This window comes from Embiotoca jacksoni, unplaced genomic scaffold (genome assembly GCF_022577435.1).
Source record: "Embiotoca jacksoni isolate LCO1_2020_lvr unplaced genomic scaffold, fEmbJac1.0.p SCAF_58, whole genome shotgun sequence".
Classification (NCBI taxonomy): domain Eukaryota; kingdom Metazoa; phylum Chordata; class Actinopteri; family Embiotocidae; genus Embiotoca; species Embiotoca jacksoni.
Window position 1 is genome coordinate 1,759,026 of NW_027185412.1, and position 18,820 is coordinate 1,777,845.

Here is an 18,820-nt window from a genome sequence, read left to right on the forward strand (position 1 = left end):
TGTCTGTCCACTGTCTCTGCAGACGTCAATGAGTGTGAGGACGGGGACTTGTGTCCCGGTCAGCAGTGTGTGAACTCTGAAGGGTCCTTCAGCTGTGTGGACTGTCCCCGCGGGTACCACAGTCTGGGTGGAGTGTGTACAGGTACACATATTTTCACGTTTACAGCCCTTCAGAGGACATGATGTAAACTTACATTCATTTCCTGGAGATGCCCTCTGACCCTTAAACCGTGTGTGGGTGGGTGGGTGGGGGTGGGGGGGGGCATAGTTTCACTTTGCTCCTCCCCATCTCGTCCAAATATGGTCACTTCTGGCTCCAAACCTTGTCTCTGACAGTAAACATGTTTTTAATGTCTGTGCTCCAGATGTTGATGAGTGTGCGAGCGTCGGGGCGTGCGAGGCAGAGCGTGTGTGCGTGAACACCATCGGCTCGTTCCGGTGCGACTGTGCGGCCGGGTATCGGACTTCCGGGCCGGGGAGGCAGTGCAGAGGTGGGTTACACACGTTCTACTGTTTACATTTGTACGTGTACAAGTTTGATTCTGTACTTTTATATCACAGATTTATTCATGTCTCTGTGGTGTAAACATGTGAAACTCACTGAGGGGGCGGAGCTAAGATCAGTTCAGGTGGACCAACAGTCATCAGAGCATTATAAGATCAATACATGACTGTGTGTGTGTGTGTGTGTGTGTGTGTGTGTGTGTGTGTGTGTGTGTGTGTGTGTGTGTGTGTGTGTGTGTGTGTGTGTGTGTGTGTGTGTGTGTGTGTGTGTGTGTGTGTGTGTGTGTGTGTGTGTGTGTGTGTGTGTGTGTGTGTGTGCGTGCGTGTGTGTGCAGACATTAACGAGTGTCTGGAGGGCGATTTCTGTTTCTCCAGAGGAGAGTGTGTGAACACGCCTGGATCCTACACATGTGTGTGTTCGCAGGGCTTCACGCTGAGTGACAACCGGACGTCGTGTCTCGGTGAGTCTCAGTTAGTCTCTGTGAGTCTCAGTGAGTCTCCGTTAGTCTCAGTGAGTCTCCGTTAGTCTCCGTTAGTCTCAGTGAGTCTCAGTGAGTCTCCGTTAGTCTCCGTGAGTCTCATTGAGTCACCGTTAGTCTCAGTTTGTCTCAGTGAGTCTCGGTTAGTCTCTGTGAGTCACCGTTAGTCTCGGTGAGTCTCGGTGAGTTTCCGTGAGTCTCCGTGAGTCTCGGTTAGTCTCAGTGAGTTTTAGTGAGTCTCGGTTAGTCTCAGTGAGTCTCGGTTAGTCTCGGTTAGTCTCAGTGAGTCTCGGTGAGTCTCGGTTAGTCTCGGTTAGTCTCATTGAGTTTTAGTGGGTCTTGGTTAGTCTCAGTGAGTCTCAGTGAGTCTCAGCTAGTCTCACTGAGTCTCGGTTAGTCTCGGTTAGTCTCAGTGAGTTTTAGTGAGTCTCGGTGAGTCTCCGTTAGTCTCGGTTAGTCTCAGTGAGTCTCGGTGAGTCTCGGTTAGTCTCCGTAAGTCTCCGTGAGTCTCCGTGAGTCTCAGTGAGTCTCGGTTAGTCTCAGTGAGTTTTAGTGAGTCTCAGTTAGTTTTAGTGAGTCTCAGTTAGTCTCAGTGAGTCTCGGTTAGTCTCGGTGAGTCTCAGTGAGTCTCAGTGAGTTTTAGTGAGTCTCGGTTAGTCTAAGTGAGTTTTAGTGAGTCTCGGTTAGTTTTAGTGAGTCTCGGTTAGTCTCAGTTAGTCTCGGTGAGTCTCAGTGAGTTTTAGTGAGTCTCGGTTAGTCTAAGTGAGTTTTAGTGAGTCTCGGTTAGTTTTAGTGAGTCTCGGTTAGTCTCAGTGAGTCTCGGTTAGTCTCGGTTAGTCTCGGTGAGTCTCCGTGAGTCTCAGTGAGTCTCAGTGAGTTTTAGTGAGTCTCGGTTAGTTTTAGTTAGTCTCGGTTAGTCTCAGTGAGTCTCAGTTAGTCTCAGTGAGTCTCAGCTAGTCTCACTGAGTCTTGGTTAGTCTCAGTGAGTTTTAGTGAGTTTCGGTTAGTTTCGGTGAGTCTCAGTTAGTCTCAGTGAGTCTCAGCTAGTCTCACTGAGTCTCAGTTAGTCTCAGTGAGTTTTAGTGAGTCTCGGTTAGTTTTAGTGAGTCTCGGTTAGTCTCGGTGAGTCTCGGTGAATCTCAGTGAGTTTTAGTGAGTCTCGGTTAGTCTCAGTGAGTTTTAGTGAGTCTCACTGAGTCTCGGTTAGTCTCGGTTAGTCTCGGTGAGTCTCGGTGAATCTCAGTGAGTTTTAGTGAGTCTCGGTTAGTCTCGGTGAGTTTCCGTGAGTCTCCGTGAGTCTCGGTTAGTCTCAGTGAGTTTTAGTGAGTCTCGGTTAGTCTCAGTGAGTCTCGGTTAGTCTCGGTTAGTCTCAGTGAGTCTCGGTGAGTCTCGGTTAGTCTCGGTTAGTCTCATTGAGTTTTAGTGGGTCTTGGTTAGTCTCAGTGAGTCTCAGTGAGTCTCAGCTAGTCTCACTGAGTCTCGGTTAGTCTCGGTTAGTCTCAGTGAGTTTTAGTGAGTCTCGGTGAGTCTCCGTTAGTCTCGGTTAGTCTCAGTGAGTCTCGGTGAGTCTCGGTTAGTCTCCGTAAGTCTCCGTGAGTCTCCGTGAGTCTCAGTGAGTCTCGGTTAGTCTCAGTGAGTTTTAGTGAGTCTCAGTTAGTTTTAGTGAGTCTCAGTTAGTCTCAGTGAGTCTCGGTTAGTCTCGGTGAGTCTCAGTGAGTCTCAGTGAGTTTTAGTGAGTCTCGGTTAGTCTAAGTGAGTTTTAGTGAGTCTCGGTTAGTTTTAGTGAGTCTCGGTTAGTCTCAGTTAGTCTCGGTGAGTCTCAGTGAGTTTTAGTGAGTCTCGGTTAGTCTAAGTGAGTTTTAGTGAGTCTCGGTTAGTTTTAGTGAGTCTCGGTTAGTCTCAGTGAGTCTCGGTTAGTCTCGGTTAGTCTCGGTGAGTCTCCGTGAGTCTCAGTGAGTCTCAGTGAGTTTTAGTGAGTCTCGGTTAGTTTTAGTTAGTCTCGGTTAGTCTCAGTGAGTCTCAGTTAGTCTCAGTGAGTCTCAGCTAGTCTCACTGAGTCTTGGTTAGTCTCAGTGAGTTTTAGTGAGTTTCGGTTAGTTTCGGTGAGTCTCAGTTAGTCTCAGTGAGTCTCAGCTAGTCTCACTGAGTCTCAGTTAGTCTCAGTGAGTTTTAGTGAGTCTCGGTTAGTTTTAGTGAGTCTCGGTTAGTCTCGGTGAGTCTCGGTGAATCTCAGTGAGTTTTAGTGAGTCTCGGTTAGTCTCAGTGAGTTTTAGTGAGTCTCACTGAGTCTCGGTTAGTCTCGGTTAGTCTCGGTGAGTCTCGGTGAATCTCAGTGAGTTTTAGTGAGTCTCGGTTAGTCTCAGTGAGTTTTAGTGAGTCTCACTGAGTCTCGGTTAGTCTCAGTGAGTCTCGGTGAGTCTCAGTTAGTCTCACTGAGTTTCAGTGAGTCTCAGCTAGTCTCACTGAGTCTCTGTTAGTCTCGGTTAGCCTCACTGAGTCTCAGTTAGTCTCAGTGAGTCTCAGCTAGTCTCACTGAGTCTCAGTTAGTCTCAGTGAGTTTTAGTGAGTCTCGGTTAGTTTTAGTGAGTCTCGGTTAGTCTCGGTGAGTCTCGGTGAATCTCAGTGAGTTTTAGTGAGTCTCGGTTAGTCTCAGTGAGTTTTAGTGAGTCTCACTGAGTCTCGGTTAGTCTCGGTTAGTCTCGGTGAGTCTCGGTGAATCTCAGTGAGTTTTAGTGAGTCTCGGTTAGTCTCAGTGAGTTTTAGTGAGTCTCACTGAGTCTCGGTTAGTCTCAGTGAGTCTCGGTGAGTCTCAGTTAGTCTCACTGAGTTTCAGTGAGTCTCAGCTAGTCTCACTGAGTCTCTGTTAGTCTCGGTTAGCCTCACTGAGTCTCAGTTAGTCTCAGTGAGTCTCAGTAAGTCTCGATGTATTTTTCTGTCAGACATAAAAACAGAAAACATCAGAGAATATTTAGCCGCATGAAACTGTTACATTATCAATGTGTTTGTGTGTGTGTGTGCGTGTGCGTGTGCGTGTGTGTGTGTGTGTGTGTGTAGATGTGGATGAGTGTGTAAAGTCCAGTGTGTGCTCAGATGGTCACTGTGTGAACTCTGAAGGATCCTTCTACTGCCAGTGTGAAACCGGCTTCACAACCAACCCTGAGAGGACTGCCTGCCTCGGTACACGCACACACACATATTCTCTTTGTCATCGTCTTGTCTACGTCTTGTCTTCGTCTTGTCTTCGTCTTGTCTTCGCCTTCTCTTCGTCTTGTCTTCGTCTGTCTTGTCTTCATCTTGTCTTCGTCTTGTCATCGTCTTCATCTTGTCTTCGTCTTTGTCTTGTCTTCGTCTTGTCATCGTCTTCTCTTCGTCTTGTCATCGCCTTGTCTTCGTCTTTGTCTTGTCATCACCTTGTCTTCGTCTTTGTCTTGTCTTCGTCTTGTCATCGTCTTTGTCTTGTCATCGCCTTGTCTTCTCTTCGTCTTGTCGTCGTCTTGTCATCGTCTTGTCATCATCTATCTTCGTCTTTGTCTTCTTTGTCTTCTCTTCATCTCCGTCTTGTCTTTGTCTTGTCTTTATCTTGTCTTTGTCTTGTCTCTGTCTTGTGTTTGTCTCCTCTTCATCCCGTCTTCATCCAACTGTCTCTGTCTGTCTCCCAGACGTGGACGAGTGTGTCTCGTCCAGCGGTTCTGTCTGCGGGTCGCAGCGGTGCGAAAATACAATTGGTTCGTACCGCTGCCTCATTTCCTGTGAGCCGGGCTTCCAGGTGGACGCTGCCGGCAGGTGTGTAGGTGAGTGTGAGCGCACGTTATGAACACACACGCACACGTGTCTCTGATGTATCGATCAGAGAGACAGACAGTGTCCCAGATGTTTGGATGAGACTCCCTCTTGTCTCTCAGACGTTGATGAGTGTGTAAACACGACGGTGTGCGGAGAACACGCCTTCTGTGAGAACCTGAGAGGAACCTACCAGTGTGTGTGTGACCGCGGCTTCATCTCCACCCCTGATGGACAGACCTGTGTCGGTACGTGTCCTCTGCAGCAACCGACGAAAAAAATCAAGAGAAGAAACATCTGGAAGAAGTGAAAGTTTAAACAGACGATGAAGAATCAGATCTGTGCAGCTCAACAGAGTACGATCCTGCTGTTTACCTGTGTGTGTGTGTGTGTGTGTGTGTGTGTGTGTGTGTGTGTGTGTGTGTTTCAGACGAGGATGAGTGTGTATCTCTGCCGGATGTGTGCGGTCCGGCTCGCTGTATTAATGTGGATGGATCCTTCATGTGTGTCTGTGAGCGAGCTGGAGACGACTTCGACCCGGTGACCAGACAGTGTGAGAGCACCACACAACAAGGTACACACACACACAAATCCATGTCTTCCTGTCTTCATGGGGACCCATGTTGTCATGATGTGCACCACTGAAATATCCTCAGTGAAGAAATGTCCTCAATGTAATAATGTCCTCATAAAGCAGAATAAATGCACCACATCAGAATCTGATCTACATGTAAAGGAGATGTTCCTCATCAGTTGTATTCTGTTTATATTTCCAGGAGCAGAGAGAGTCCCAGACGTCCACTCCTCCTCCTCTTTCTCCTCCTCATCCTCCTCTTCCTCCTCCTCCTCCTCAGTGGTGGACTTGGCCCCTATACTGCCCCCCCTCCCTGCGGCCCGTCCCGGTGAGCTGAGGGAGTGCTACTACCACCTGGCTGACAGAGGGACCTGTAGCCTGCTGGCGACCAACACCAGCCAGCAGGAGTGCTGCTGCACGGTGGGGGAGGGGTGGGGGCTGGGCTGCCAGTACCACACCTGCCCGGCCGCAGACACAGGTGACTTGTTGAAGGTGTTCTGGTTCTGAGGTTCTGTGTGGTGTGACGGTAGATGCAGCCGTATGTCAGGACTTCAGCTGATTATCTAACAGTTAAAGTTTTGTGTTGCAGCCGAGTTTCTGTCTCTGTGTCCCAGTGGGCGGGGCTACATCACAGCTGGACCGGGAACCTTCAGCTACAGAGGTAAAAACTACACCAAACTACATCAGACTACATTGAATTGTATCATACTACATCTAACTACATCTAACTACTTAGAACGATGTAGAACTACATTACACTATGTCACACTACATCAGACTTCATCAAACTACTTCGGCCTACATTATATTGCGTCAGACTACATCAGAATATGCCAAACTACCTTGAACTACATAAAACTATGTCACACCAGCTCAGACTACATCAAACTACATCAAACTACATTATTATATTAACTTGCTGTGAACTAATAATATAATGGACCAGGTGCCTTCAGCTACAGAAGTACAAACGACATCAAATTAAACCAGATGTGGACGAGTGTTTGTTTGTTTTCTTCCAGATGTGGACGAGTGTTTGTTTGTTTTCTTCCAGATGTGGGCGAGTGTTTGTTTGTTTTCTTCCAGATGTGGACCAGTGATTGTTTGTTTTCTTCCAGATGTGGACCAGTGTTTGTTTGTTTTCTTCCAGATGTGGACGAGTGTTTGTTTGTTTTCTTCCAGATGTGGACGAGTGTTTGTTTGTTTTCTTCCAGATGTGGACGAGTGTAAGCGTTTCCAGCCAGAGGTGTGTAAGAACGGAGTGTGTGTCAACAACATCCCCGGATACAACTGCTACTGTTCCAGTGGATACGTTTACAACAGCACACTGCTGGAGTGTGTCGGTATGAACAACACGCGCACACACGCGCTCACGTGCACACACACACACACACACACACACACATACGCACGCACGCACACACACACGCACACACACACACACACACACACACACATACGCACGCACGCACGCACGCACGCACACACACACGCACACACACACACACACACATACGCACGCACGCACGCACGCACGCACACACGCACACACACACACACATACACGCACGCACGCGCACACACACACACACACACACACACACACACACACACATACCACACACATACACTCCCTGGCCACTTTATTAGGAACACCTTGCTGGTACCGTTGGACCCTTTTGCCTTCAGAACTGCTTTAATTCTTAATTCTTGGTGTCGTAGATTCAACGAGCTGCTGGAAACATTCCTCAGAGGTTTCGCTCCATATTCACATGATGACATCACAGGTGCTGCAGATTTATCAGCTGCACATCCGTGATGCGAATCTCCCGTTGCACCACATCCCAAAGCTTCTATTAGATGGAGATGTGGTGACCGTGGAGGCCGTTGGAGTCCAGTGAACTCATCGTCATGTTCCAGAAACCAGTTTGAGATGATTTGATCTTTGTGACGTGGTGCGTTATCCTGCTGGAAGCAGCCATCAGGAGACGGTCCACTGAGGACATAAAGGGACGGACACGGTCAGCAGCAATACTCAGGTAGGCTGTGGTGTTTACATGATGCTCAGCTGGTACGAAGGACCCAAAGTGGGACAAGAAAATATCAAACCACCATCACACCACCACCATCACACCACCACCATCACACCACCACATCACACCACACCACACCACACCACCACACCACCACCACACCACCATCACACCACACCACACCACCACACCACCATCACACCACACCACACCACACCACAACCACCACCACACCACCACACCACACCACAACCACCACCATCACACCACACCACCACCACCACCACCATCACACCACCACCACCATCACCCCATCACACCACCACCATCACACCACCATCCCCCCCCCCCCCACACACACACACACACACCACCACCAGCCTGAACTGCTGATACGAGGCAGGATGGATCCACGCTTTCATGTCGTTGACGCCAAACTCTGACAACCATCTGAATGTGGCAGCAGAAATCCAGACTCATCAGACAGAGACGTTACTCCGATCTTCTCCTGTCCAATGAGCCGGTGTGAATCCAGCCTCAGTTTGCTGTTGTTAGCTGACAGGAAGACCCGGTGGTCTTCTGCTGCTGGAGTCCGTCTGCTTCAAGCTTCCACGTGTTGTTCAGATCTTCTGCATACCTCGGTTGGAACGAGTGCTTATTGGAGTTACTGTTTCCTTTCTATCATCTCCAACCAGTCTGGCTGACTTCCTCTGACCTCTGACCTCTGGCATCAACGAGGCATCTTCGCCCAGAGAACTGCAGCTCCCTGGATATTTTCTCTTTGTCGGACCGTTCTCTGTAAAGCTAGAGATGGTTGTTGGTGAAAATCCCAGTAGATCATCAGTTAGTGAATACTCAGACCAGCCCGTCTGGCTCCAACAACCTGCCACCTTCAAATCACTGAAATCACCTTTCTTATCTGTTCTGATGCTCCGTTTGACCTTCAGCAGCTCGTCTTCACCGTGTCTTCATGCTTCAATGCATTGAGCTGCTGCCATGTGATTGGCTGATTAGATATTGTCTTTAACGAGCAGTTGAACAGGTGTACCTAATAAAGTGGCCGGTGAGTGTATAAACACACACGTCTCTGTTTTAATATTTCCTTTTTCTTGTCCATCTCAGATCACGATGAGTGTGAGGAGGAGAGTTGTGTTGGAGGAGTTTGTGTGAACACAGTTGGTTCATATTACTGCAGCTGTCAGTCTCCTCTGGTGCTGGACGACACGCAGAGGAACTGTGTTAACTCCTCCCACCTCACTGTGGGTAAGACTCCTCCTTCCTCCTTGCCGCCCTTCCTCCTCCTCCTCCTCGTCCTCTTGCTCCTTCTCCTTCCTCCCCCTTGTCCTCCTCCTTCCCCCTCCTCCTCTTCCTTCATCTTCCTCCTCCTCTTCCTCCTCCTCCTCCTCCTTCAGGTTTGGTTTGTGAACTGGTGAGGCCATTTTTCTACCATTTCTAGTCTTTATGCTAAGCTAGGCTAACCAGCTGTTGTTAGCTGTAACTTCTTATTTCCTGTCAGACATCGGTATCAGTTTCTATTTAATTCTCCCAGAGAAGGTGTGTGATGAAGACGAGGCTCTGATCTGAACCAGATGTGTGATGAAGACGAGGCTCTGTGGTCCTTTACTGATAGAGAGCTCTTTTGAGAGCATCTTTCATCATCTCTGCTCAGTTAGCCGTCATCGGTGCTGTTGTTTGTCTTCTCTGTTGTTGTTGTTGTTGTTGTTTACGTCTCTTATTTACTCCCTCCAGATGAGAACCTGTCAGTGTGCTGGCAGCACGTCTCCGCCGACCTGCTGTGTCAGAGTCCTCTGCTCGGTGCTCAGGTCACCTTCATGGACTGCTGCTGTCTGTACGGGGAGGGCTGGGGGATGGGCTGTGCCCTCTGCCCCTCCCCCGACTCAGGTAAACAATAACAAAACAAATGAACCAACATAGTTGACCTTAGACCCCTTGTATCTGCCACTAATTATAAGAAAAGAGTGATTAAGGCTGCGTTTATAACCAACATGAAAACATCAGTCAGTCTGAGTCCGGAGAGATCAGGAACAAAAGTCTGAAATATTACATGACCGGATCATCACGGTGTTGAAATGAAATACAAACAGACTCTTCAGTCACATTTAACATTTCTCTCTATTTGCCTATCAGTTTAGTTCATCTGAAGAAACCTCGTGTTCATTTGAAATTAACCTTCAATTAATCTGAAGTTAACCATAAATTATAAATTAACTTTACATGAATCTGAAGTTAATATGATGTTAACCTGAAATAATCGGAAGTTAATTTGAAAATAATCTAAAATTAATCTTAAATTCATTTGAAATTAATCTGAGGTTAATCAGAAATTAACCTAAAATTAATCTGAACCTTCTGTCTCTGTGGACAAATTAAACGAGCATCCTCCAAAGTTTTGGTATTTTTTTCTCTGTGAAGAAAGCTGCACTTTATAAATAATATAAATGATGTTTGATATGTTCAGATGAATAAACTCCTTCCTGTCTCTGCAGAGGACTACGCTAACCTGTGCAGCTCCTTTCCTCCTCCTCTGTTCCCGGGGAGTTTCCTGGACTCGACCGGACCAGAACCAGGACTCCGACCAGGAGGAGGACGAGGAGGAGGACCAGGAGGAGTACGAGGAGTGAGCGGTACAACATGATGGACTTCCTCTGTTTGATTTTCTCTGATCTACAGTTTATTTCTGAGCAGCCTTAAAGCTGACTTTAATCTCTCCTCTCCTCTCCTCTCCTCTCCTCTCCTCTCCTCTCCTCTCCTCTCCTCTCCTCTCCTCTCCTCTCCTCTCCTCTCCTCTCCTCTCCTCTCCTCTCCTCTCCCTCTCCCTCTCCTCCACTCATCCCCCCTCCCCTTCCCTCCCCTCTCCTCTCTTCCTCTCCTCCCCTCTTCCTCTCTTCCTCTCCTTTTCCTCTCCTCAGCTACTCCCCCCTTACCTCCCTACGGTCTGGACTTCTTCCCGCCTCCCGTGGTCCCCGGCAGAGACTTCAGCCGTCCGGACTATGATGATTACTCTCCAGCAGGGGGCAGCAGGTCGCCCGCCTCCTTCGGCCTGCCGGAGAATGTTTATCGCAGACCTGAGTTCAGGTGAGACGACAGCTGATCCTCCATGAATCGGTGACTGTGATATTACCATGGTAACAGAAAAGACTGTTTGTGTCTCTCAGCAACGGTTATTATTCCGAAGGGGACTACGGCCCCCCCAACGGCTCCCCACCCAGACCTCCGTCCTTCCGCCTCACTCCAGACCCCCGGCTGCAGGGCCCCCCTCTCAGCCTGGCCCCGCTGCCCGGAGCCCGCTATGAGGACCCGGAGGAGGAGGAGGGGGAGGAGGAAGAGGAGAGGGCGTGGAGGCCCGGACCCCCCTTCACCTCCTTCACTGAGAGGAGCAGAGGAGGAGGAGGAGGAGGAGGAAGAGCAGCACCAAGGAGGTTGTATGAGAGTGAGTCCACCTGCACAGATACAAGTTCTTATTTTATTTACCTCCAGATTTTAACAAACAAACAAGTAAACAAAACATCCGACAATAACAGCTGCATCATAATTACAAGAAATCTGTAAGAAGTACATTTGATTTGTAAAAAAACCCATGTATATGATAAATTAACTTCTTGTTCTCCTTCTCCTTCTCCTTCTCCTCCTTCAGGACGCTACGAGTCGTACGCCGGGCTGAGTGCAGCAGAGGATTGTGGGATACTGCACGGCTGTGAGAATGGCAGGTGTATTCGCGTCGCCGAGGGTTACACATGCGACTGTTACCAAGGATACGAGCTGGACATGACCTCCATGACCTGTATAGGTATTACATTACATTTATCTGACTCTTTTATCCAAAGCGACTTGCAATAAGTTCATTTCAACCATGAGGGTACAAAACCAGAACAACAAGAATCAATAAAATACAATTTCTTCAAGAAAGCCAAACTACAAAGTTCTATCAGTAAGTTCTATTTTAAGATACTAAAGTTCTACTGTTCAAGGTAAAGGAGGAGGAGGAGGAGGAGGAGGAGTGTGAGTGAATCTAGGAGGTTAAAGACCAGTCGAGCTGCTGCATTCTGGATGAGCTGCAGAGGTCGGATGGTACTAACAGGTAGACCTGCCAGGAGGGAGTTACAGTAGTCCAGACGTGAGATGACCAGAACCTGAGACACCGAGGTCCTGAAGGAGGAAAGAAGGATCTGGTGGTTCACTGTGTCAAATGCAGCAGAAGGTCTAGAAGGATCAGGACAGAGGACAGAGAGGCTGCTCTAGCAGTGTGAAGCTGCTCAGAGACAGAAGGAGGACCGTCTCTGTTGAGTGGTCTGTTGAGTGGTCTGTTGAAACCAGACTGGTGGTCAAGAAGGTTATTATGGTGGAGATAGGAGGAAAGTTGATTGGAGATAGCTCGTTCGAGAGTTTTGGAAAGAAATGGAAGAAGAGAGACGGTCTGTAGTTGTTTACTTCAGATGGGTTGAGGGGGGGTTTCTTCTGGAGAGGGTTCACTCTCTCCTTCAGAGAGTTCAGGAAACAGACCGTTGACAGAGAAGTGGTGATGAGATGGAGAGAAAAGGAAGAAGGTCAGGAGCAATAGACTGGAGAATGTGAGATGGGATGGGGTCAAGGGGGCAGGTGGTTGGGGGGGGTGGAGGTTACCAAGGTAACAACTTGATTGGGAGACGGGGGGGGGTGAAAGAGGAAAGTGAAGGGGATGAAGATGAAGATGATGGACATGTAGTTACAGAAGATGGATTATAAAATGAGGAGCGTATGTCATCAATCTTTTTAGTAAAGTAGTTGACAAAGTGGCTTGGTGGAAGGATGGAGGGAGGAGGGGGAGGAGGGTCAAGGAGGATGGAGAAGATGGAGAAGATAGAGAAGATGGAGAAGATGGAGAATAGCTTTTTGGGATTGGAAAAAGAGGATTGAATTCTGGTTTGGTAGAAAGAGCTTTTGGCTGCAGAGATAGAGGAGAAGGAGGAGGACAGAGAGGAGGAGGACAGAGACAATCAAGAGAGGAAGACAGAGTAGAAAGGAGAGTGTATGTGGCTGAGTTAGGATACCTGAGTGAGAAAGAGTCAGTTCAAGGGAGGGCAGATAAAACAGAGGAGGGAGAGAGGAGGGAGAGAGGAGGGAGAGGAGGGGGAGAGGAGGAGGGAGAGAGGAGGGAGAGGAGGGAGAGAGGAGGGAGAGAGAGGAGGGAGAGAGGAGGGAGAGAGGAGGAGGGAGAGAGGAGGGAGAGAGGAGGGAGAGGAGGGGGAGAGGAGGAGGGAGAGGAGGGAGAGGAGGGAGAGGAGGGAGAGAGGAGGGAGAGAGGAGGAGGGAGAGAGGAGGGAGAGAGGAGGGAGAGAGGGAGTGAATGTTGTGACGGACAGGTCCAGAGTCTGTTGATGTGGTCAGGTTGTCAGTTAGAGAGAGTCAGAGATAAAGAAGTGGTCGGAGACATGAAGTGGAGTTACAGTGAGGTTAGATGTGGAGCAGTTTCTGGTGAAATATAGTCCAGGTGGTTCCAACCTTTGTGAGGAGGAGGAGAAGGACTGAGGGAGACAGCAAAGGAAGACAGGAAGAGCACAAGGTCAGATGACTTCTCAGTCTGGATATTAAAGTCACCCAGAAGGACAAGTGGAGGACCATTTTCTGGGACGTTTGACAGGAGGACGTCTAATTCGTCCAAGAAATCTCCCGAAGGACCTGGAGGACGGTAGAGGACAACAATGTTTAATTGTACCGGATGAGAAACTGTCACAGCATGAAACTCAAGAGACAGTGAGGTAGGAAGTGGAAGTGGGTAAAGAGAAAACCTCCATTTCCTCTGGTGTACGGCCTTCTATCCATGTAATCAATCACTTTAATTGACGACCATGTTTATCAGTATAATCAATGACTTTGATTGACGTGTGTGTTTGCAGATATAAACGAGTGTGAGGACGTCGGCGTGGAGTTCCCGTGCGTGAACGCTCGCTGTGTGAACACGGACGGTTCGTTCCGCTGCGTCTGCCGGAGAGGATACATCATGTCGCGCAGACCGAACCACTGCGTGGCTGCTTAGACCGGACCGACCCGGACTGGACGAACCGGACGGACCGGAACGGACCGGGATCCATTTGCCCAATATATAGACCGGCCCGGACCAGATTTATTATTGGACCAGATTTGACAAATTCAACTTGACCAGGTGACATTATATCCCGACAGAACTACTCTAGACTAAACTGGGCCGAGCTGTTTGGGACCAACACCACGTCTGATTAAAGAGCGACGCCACGTCCTGATTAAGCCCGAACACCCCGCCTTCATGAATTCAACTAAAACCCTCAATCAAGACCGAACATCCTCTGATCGCTGCCGGCTGCGTTTTTTACACCCAGTTGGACTTTTTCTTTGACGGAGCAGCTCAGATTGATTTGAGTGACTTGTTATCAAAGACTATTTACAAAACAGTTCGTAGTTCAGGTCTGTAAAATGGTTCTGATCCAGAAGTGTCTTCAGCTGCAATACCAGCGAGTGCCACTAGAGGTCGGCTCCAAAAAGCCTCCGGCTCCATAGACTCCCATTCAACTTCTCTCATCAAATCCAAAGTGAATAAAATGTGTCCATCAGTTATCTCGGTGTTGTTAGCTAAAGTCACTCCTTCTTATTAGTTTTCTGGAGGTCCATCTGAAAATAATCCCTCATTCATTAGAAAAGAAGATTCAAGAAGACCTGTTTTTGGGGGCGTGTCTGTTTGATTGACAGGTCTGTGGTACAGTCAGGTTACATTATTATTACATTACATTTCATTTATCTGACTCTTTTATCCAAAGCGACTTATAATAAGTAAATTTCAACCATGAGGGTACAAAACCAGAACAACAAGAATCAAGAAAATACAATTTCTTCCAGAAAGCCAAACTACAAAGTTCTATCAGTAAGTTCTATTTTAAGATACTAAAGTTCTACTGTTCAAGGTAAAGGAGGAAGAGGTGTGTTTTTAGTTTGCAGCGGAAGATGTTCAGACTTTCCGCTGTTCTGATGTCGTTGTTGTTGAGGTTTCCAATCAGATCAGTCAGATCCACCGCTGGCTCCTCCCCCAGCTCGTCCAAATATGGTCACTTCCTGCTCCAAACCGCTCCAAACTAGCAAAGATGGTGACGGACAGAATCTGAACTGGAGGCTTCATAACGTTCACAAAGCAATGATGACATCACTGATGGTCGATGACATCACTGATGGTTAATGACATTACTGCTGGTTGATGACATCACTGATGGTTAATGACATTACTGCTGGTTGATGACATCACTGATGGTTAATGACATTACTGATGGTTGATGACATCGCTGATGGTTAATGACATTACTGGTGGTTGATGACATCACTGATGGTTAATGACATTACTGATGGTTGATGACATCACTGATGGTTAATGACATCACTGATGGTTGATGACATCACTGATGGTTAATGACATTACTGATGGTTGATGATATCACTGATGGTTAATGACATTACTGATGGTTGATGACATCACTGGTGGTTGATGACATCACTGATGATTAATGACATCACTGATGGTTGATGACATTACTGATGGTTAATGACATCACTGATGGTTGATGACATCACTGATGGTTGATGACATTACTGGTGGTTGATGGTTGGTTGTTATGCAGTTCAGACTAAATGTTGAGTTTGTGATTCACATGATGAACAGCAGCAAACACAAAGTGTCCTGTAAAACACTTTGTGCCAAACAGCTGGAGCTGGTCTCAAATATTCAGATCCAAAATTCATAGATATATAAAATTAAATATATTTTTAGATTATATCATATCATTGTATCTGATATTCATCACAAATAACTCTCCAGTCGGTACTGGCGGTCCTTGTTCGAGCAGCAGGGGGTCCCAGGCCGATCCACACAAAGACTGGTCCAGTATTAGTTCAACCAGGTTAGCGATGGGAACTGAGCCCCCTGAAGACTGGATGTTTCCCGCCATTAAAATTTATTTTCAGTAGTGAAGTTGAAGAAGAAGAAACAACTTCACATTTTCATTTTCAGACATTAACTACTTTGATTTGGACAAAGAACTCTGGTTTGTAAACAGTTTGCATTTTCTTAAGTAATTTTTCTACAACATAAAGTAAATAAAACACAAATCAGTTCAATGAAAGAGTGACATCTGTTAAATAGAATATTCTCTGACTTTAATAATCATATGCCGTAAAAAATGTGGTAATATCTTCATGACATTGATGCTCGTTAGCCTAAATAAACCAACAACTAACGCTGTAAACAACAAACACGTTAAGCTTACGTGAAGATTTTGAAAATTAGCTTTCGAGAAGTAGCTTTTATTTTGATTTTATTCATTATAGTTTTGTTGAAATTAATTTCCATAAATATCCATTACTGCTGAGAAACTTGCTAGCAAGAAACTAATAGCCAAAGTTTGTTTGCGCTCGTTAGCTTTTAGCACATTAGCTAACAAAGACGTAGGTAATGTTTAGCTTGAAATTTGTATCAATTGAAAAATAATCAGCCACTGAAATACTGAGTCAGTTGATTCCTCCAGTTTATATTATATATAATATTATATTATATGTAATATTATATTTGAATTAATTTATATGTTGCAATGTTCATAAGCTGTGAGCCGCTAGCTGTTAGCTCAAGAGCTAATAAACTAGCTGGGAAGCGTCCACTTGCAAATTGGTTAAATTTTCCAACTGTTTTCAGATTAATTACAACAATTAATCAACATTTCTCCAGTTCATTCATTTTAACTGATAAATAATTGTATATATTGTTTGTTAGCTCGTGAGCTACTAGCTGTTAGCTCATGAGCTAACAAACAAGTTAGTTGCATTAAATTAAAGACTATTTTTTTTTCTACTGAAAGTCATTTCTTTGTTAAAATAGAGGCGACAGTAGAAACTAATCGAGTTCATTCATTTCAGTTCCTGAATTATATTTTCTGGTTCTGTTTATTAGCTAGAGAGCTACTAGCTGTTAGCTGGAGAGTCAATAAACCAACAAGTTAGTTGTGGACTGTAGAACATTTAATGAAGGATTGTTCTATTAGTTGTGAAGAACCGAGTTCACCACTTCATTTCTATTCTGTGAAGGATTGTTCTATTAGTTCTGAAGAACCGAGTTCATCACTTCATTTCTATTCTGTGAAGGATTGTTCTATTAGTTCTGAAGAACCGAGTTCATCACTTCATCTCTATTCTGTGAAGGATTGTTCTGATGATTCTGAAGAACCGAGTTCATCACTTCATTTCTATTCTGTGAAGGATTGTTCTATTAGTTCTGAAGAACCGAGTTCATCACTTCATCTCTATTCTGTGAAGGATTGTTCTGATGATTCTGAAGAACCGAGTTCACCACTTCATTTCTATTCTGTGAAGGATTGTTCTATTAGTTCTGAAGAACCGAGTTCACCACTTCATTTCTATTCTGTGAAGGATTGTTCTATTAGTCCTGAAGAACCGAGTTCACCACTTCATCTCTATTCTGTGAAGGATTGTTCTATTAGTTCTGAAGAACCGAGTTCATCACTTCATCTCTATTCTGTGAAGGATTGTTCTATTAGTTCTGAAGAACCGAGTTCATCACTTCATCTCTATTCTGTGAAGGATTGTTCTATTAGTTCTGAAGAACCGAGTTCATCACTTCATTTCTATTCTGTCAGTTTTTATTGGCCTGCTAGCTGTTAGCTCGGGAGCTAAAAAAAAAACATGCTAAGAAGTGTTAGCTTGCGTGAAGAGTTTAAAGAAGCATTTTTTCTGGTGAAAAGTTAATCACAGACTGAAACGAGTCTCCGTGTTATTACATATTTGATCTTCTGACATGATGGATAAACACTGTTTTAAAACCTTCACGCTGAAACGAGGGGAAATACTGCTTCATTTTAGATTCTATTTTGTTGGTTTACAACAGTCAAATTTAAAAGCATTAGTCTAAAAAAAAGTCCATAAATCATGTGTAACTGCAAAGGGTTTCCTCAGAGAACACATTTTAACAAATATTATCAGACAGCTTTATTCATGTGAACAAAACGAGACGAGTCAGCTGAAAACATGCTCTTTCAGTGAAAACAATTGTCTTTAATTCAAACACTCATCAGATTTTACAATCAACACTCTGAACTAACAACATTAATCTGATTATATTCTTTATTTTTCTTTTGTGATTAAATGTCAGGCGGAGATCCAAACCGATTTTAGTGTTGTCCAATAAAACATACGCTACTGCATCACCGTGAACACACGCGACACACACACACACACACACACACACACACACACACACACACACACACACACACACACACACACACACACACACACACTGACTCAGTAACACACACAAAGACTCAGTAACACACACACACACTGACTCAGTAACACACAGACTCAGTAACACACACAGACTCAGTAACACACACACAGACTCAGTAACACACACACAGACTCAGTAACACACACACTGACTCAGTAACACACTGACTCAGTAACACACACAGACTCAGTAACACACACACTGACTCAGTAACACACACACAGACTCAGTAACACACACACTGACTCAGTAACACACACACTGACTCAGTAACACACACACACACAGACTCAGTAACACACACAGACTCACTAACACACACACAGACTCAGTAACACACACACTGACTCAGTAACACACACTGACTCAGTAACACACACACACTGACTCAGTAACACACGCAGACTCAGTAACACACACACTGACTCAGTAACACACACAAACTCAGTAACACACACTGACTCAGTAACACACACACACTGACTCAGTAACACACACAGACTCAGTAACACACACACACTGACTCAGTAACACACACACTGACTCAGTAACACACACAGACTCAGTAACGCACACAGACTCAGTAACACACACACTGACTCAGTAACACACACCGTCCTGCTGCTTCAAATACTCATGAGAGCGTCAAATGTCGATTAATCCGCTGCAGAAAATAGTCCCCAAAAACCTTCCTCCTGTTTTTTTTGGTTTTTTTTCCTGTTTTGGTTCAGATCTGCACGTGACGTTTTTCAGAGGAAAAATACAGAATAAGTTTGAAGTTTCTTTTTTTGACTTTTATAAATACAAAATGTATTGAAGGATTATTGACATGTCTGTATTTTAAATTGTTTTTTTCCAGGACGAGATTTGAGACTTTAGTGCAGCCTTCACTTGTTTATCCTGGAAGCTGCACTGAGTCATATTGTGTTTATAATAATCCACCTTCTCACACAATAATCCTCACTTTTACCAAATGAAAGAAGCCTATAAAAGTTTATTGTGTTTGTATTAACTGTCTGTTGCAGTTAACGTGCTGAATGCACTTCCTGTTTCATCAAGTTTGAAGTATAACGTGCACCCTATCTCCCAGAGACCTCCGTGTACTTCAGGCTCTGCTGGTTTTGTTGATGTTGATGGT

The 18,820-nt window shown here is 45.7% G+C and overlaps 1 protein-coding gene across 1 annotated transcript in view; it reads left to right on the forward strand.

Annotated features, from left to right (window-relative positions):
- LOC138212623 (latent-transforming growth factor beta-binding protein 4) overlaps window positions 1-17,608 on the forward strand; it is a 48,337-nt gene extending 30,729 nt beyond the window's left edge. Inside the window, exons 21-37 of the mRNA XM_069173076.1 lie at window positions 23-142; window positions 366-491; window positions 840-965; window positions 4,038-4,160; window positions 4,643-4,774; window positions 4,886-5,011; window positions 5,194-5,337; window positions 5,540-5,815; window positions 5,927-5,998; window positions 6,552-6,680; window positions 8,493-8,633; window positions 9,120-9,272; window positions 9,878-10,015; window positions 10,301-10,466; window positions 10,547-10,821; window positions 11,026-11,178; window positions 13,265-17,608. Coding sequence (XP_069029177.1) covers window positions 23-142; window positions 366-491; window positions 840-965; window positions 4,038-4,160; window positions 4,643-4,774; window positions 4,886-5,011; window positions 5,194-5,337; window positions 5,540-5,815; window positions 5,927-5,998; window positions 6,552-6,680; window positions 8,493-8,633; window positions 9,120-9,272; window positions 9,878-10,015; window positions 10,301-10,466; window positions 10,547-10,821; window positions 11,026-11,178; window positions 13,265-13,404 — 2,540 coding nt within the window. The 3' untranslated portion in view covers window positions 13,405-17,608. The remainder of the gene's footprint in view (window positions 1-22; window positions 143-365; window positions 492-839; window positions 966-4,037; window positions 4,161-4,642; window positions 4,775-4,885; window positions 5,012-5,193; window positions 5,338-5,539; window positions 5,816-5,926; window positions 5,999-6,551; window positions 6,681-8,492; window positions 8,634-9,119; window positions 9,273-9,877; window positions 10,016-10,300; window positions 10,467-10,546; window positions 10,822-11,025; window positions 11,179-13,264) is intronic.
- Window positions 17,609-18,820: the final 1,212 nt, after the last annotated feature.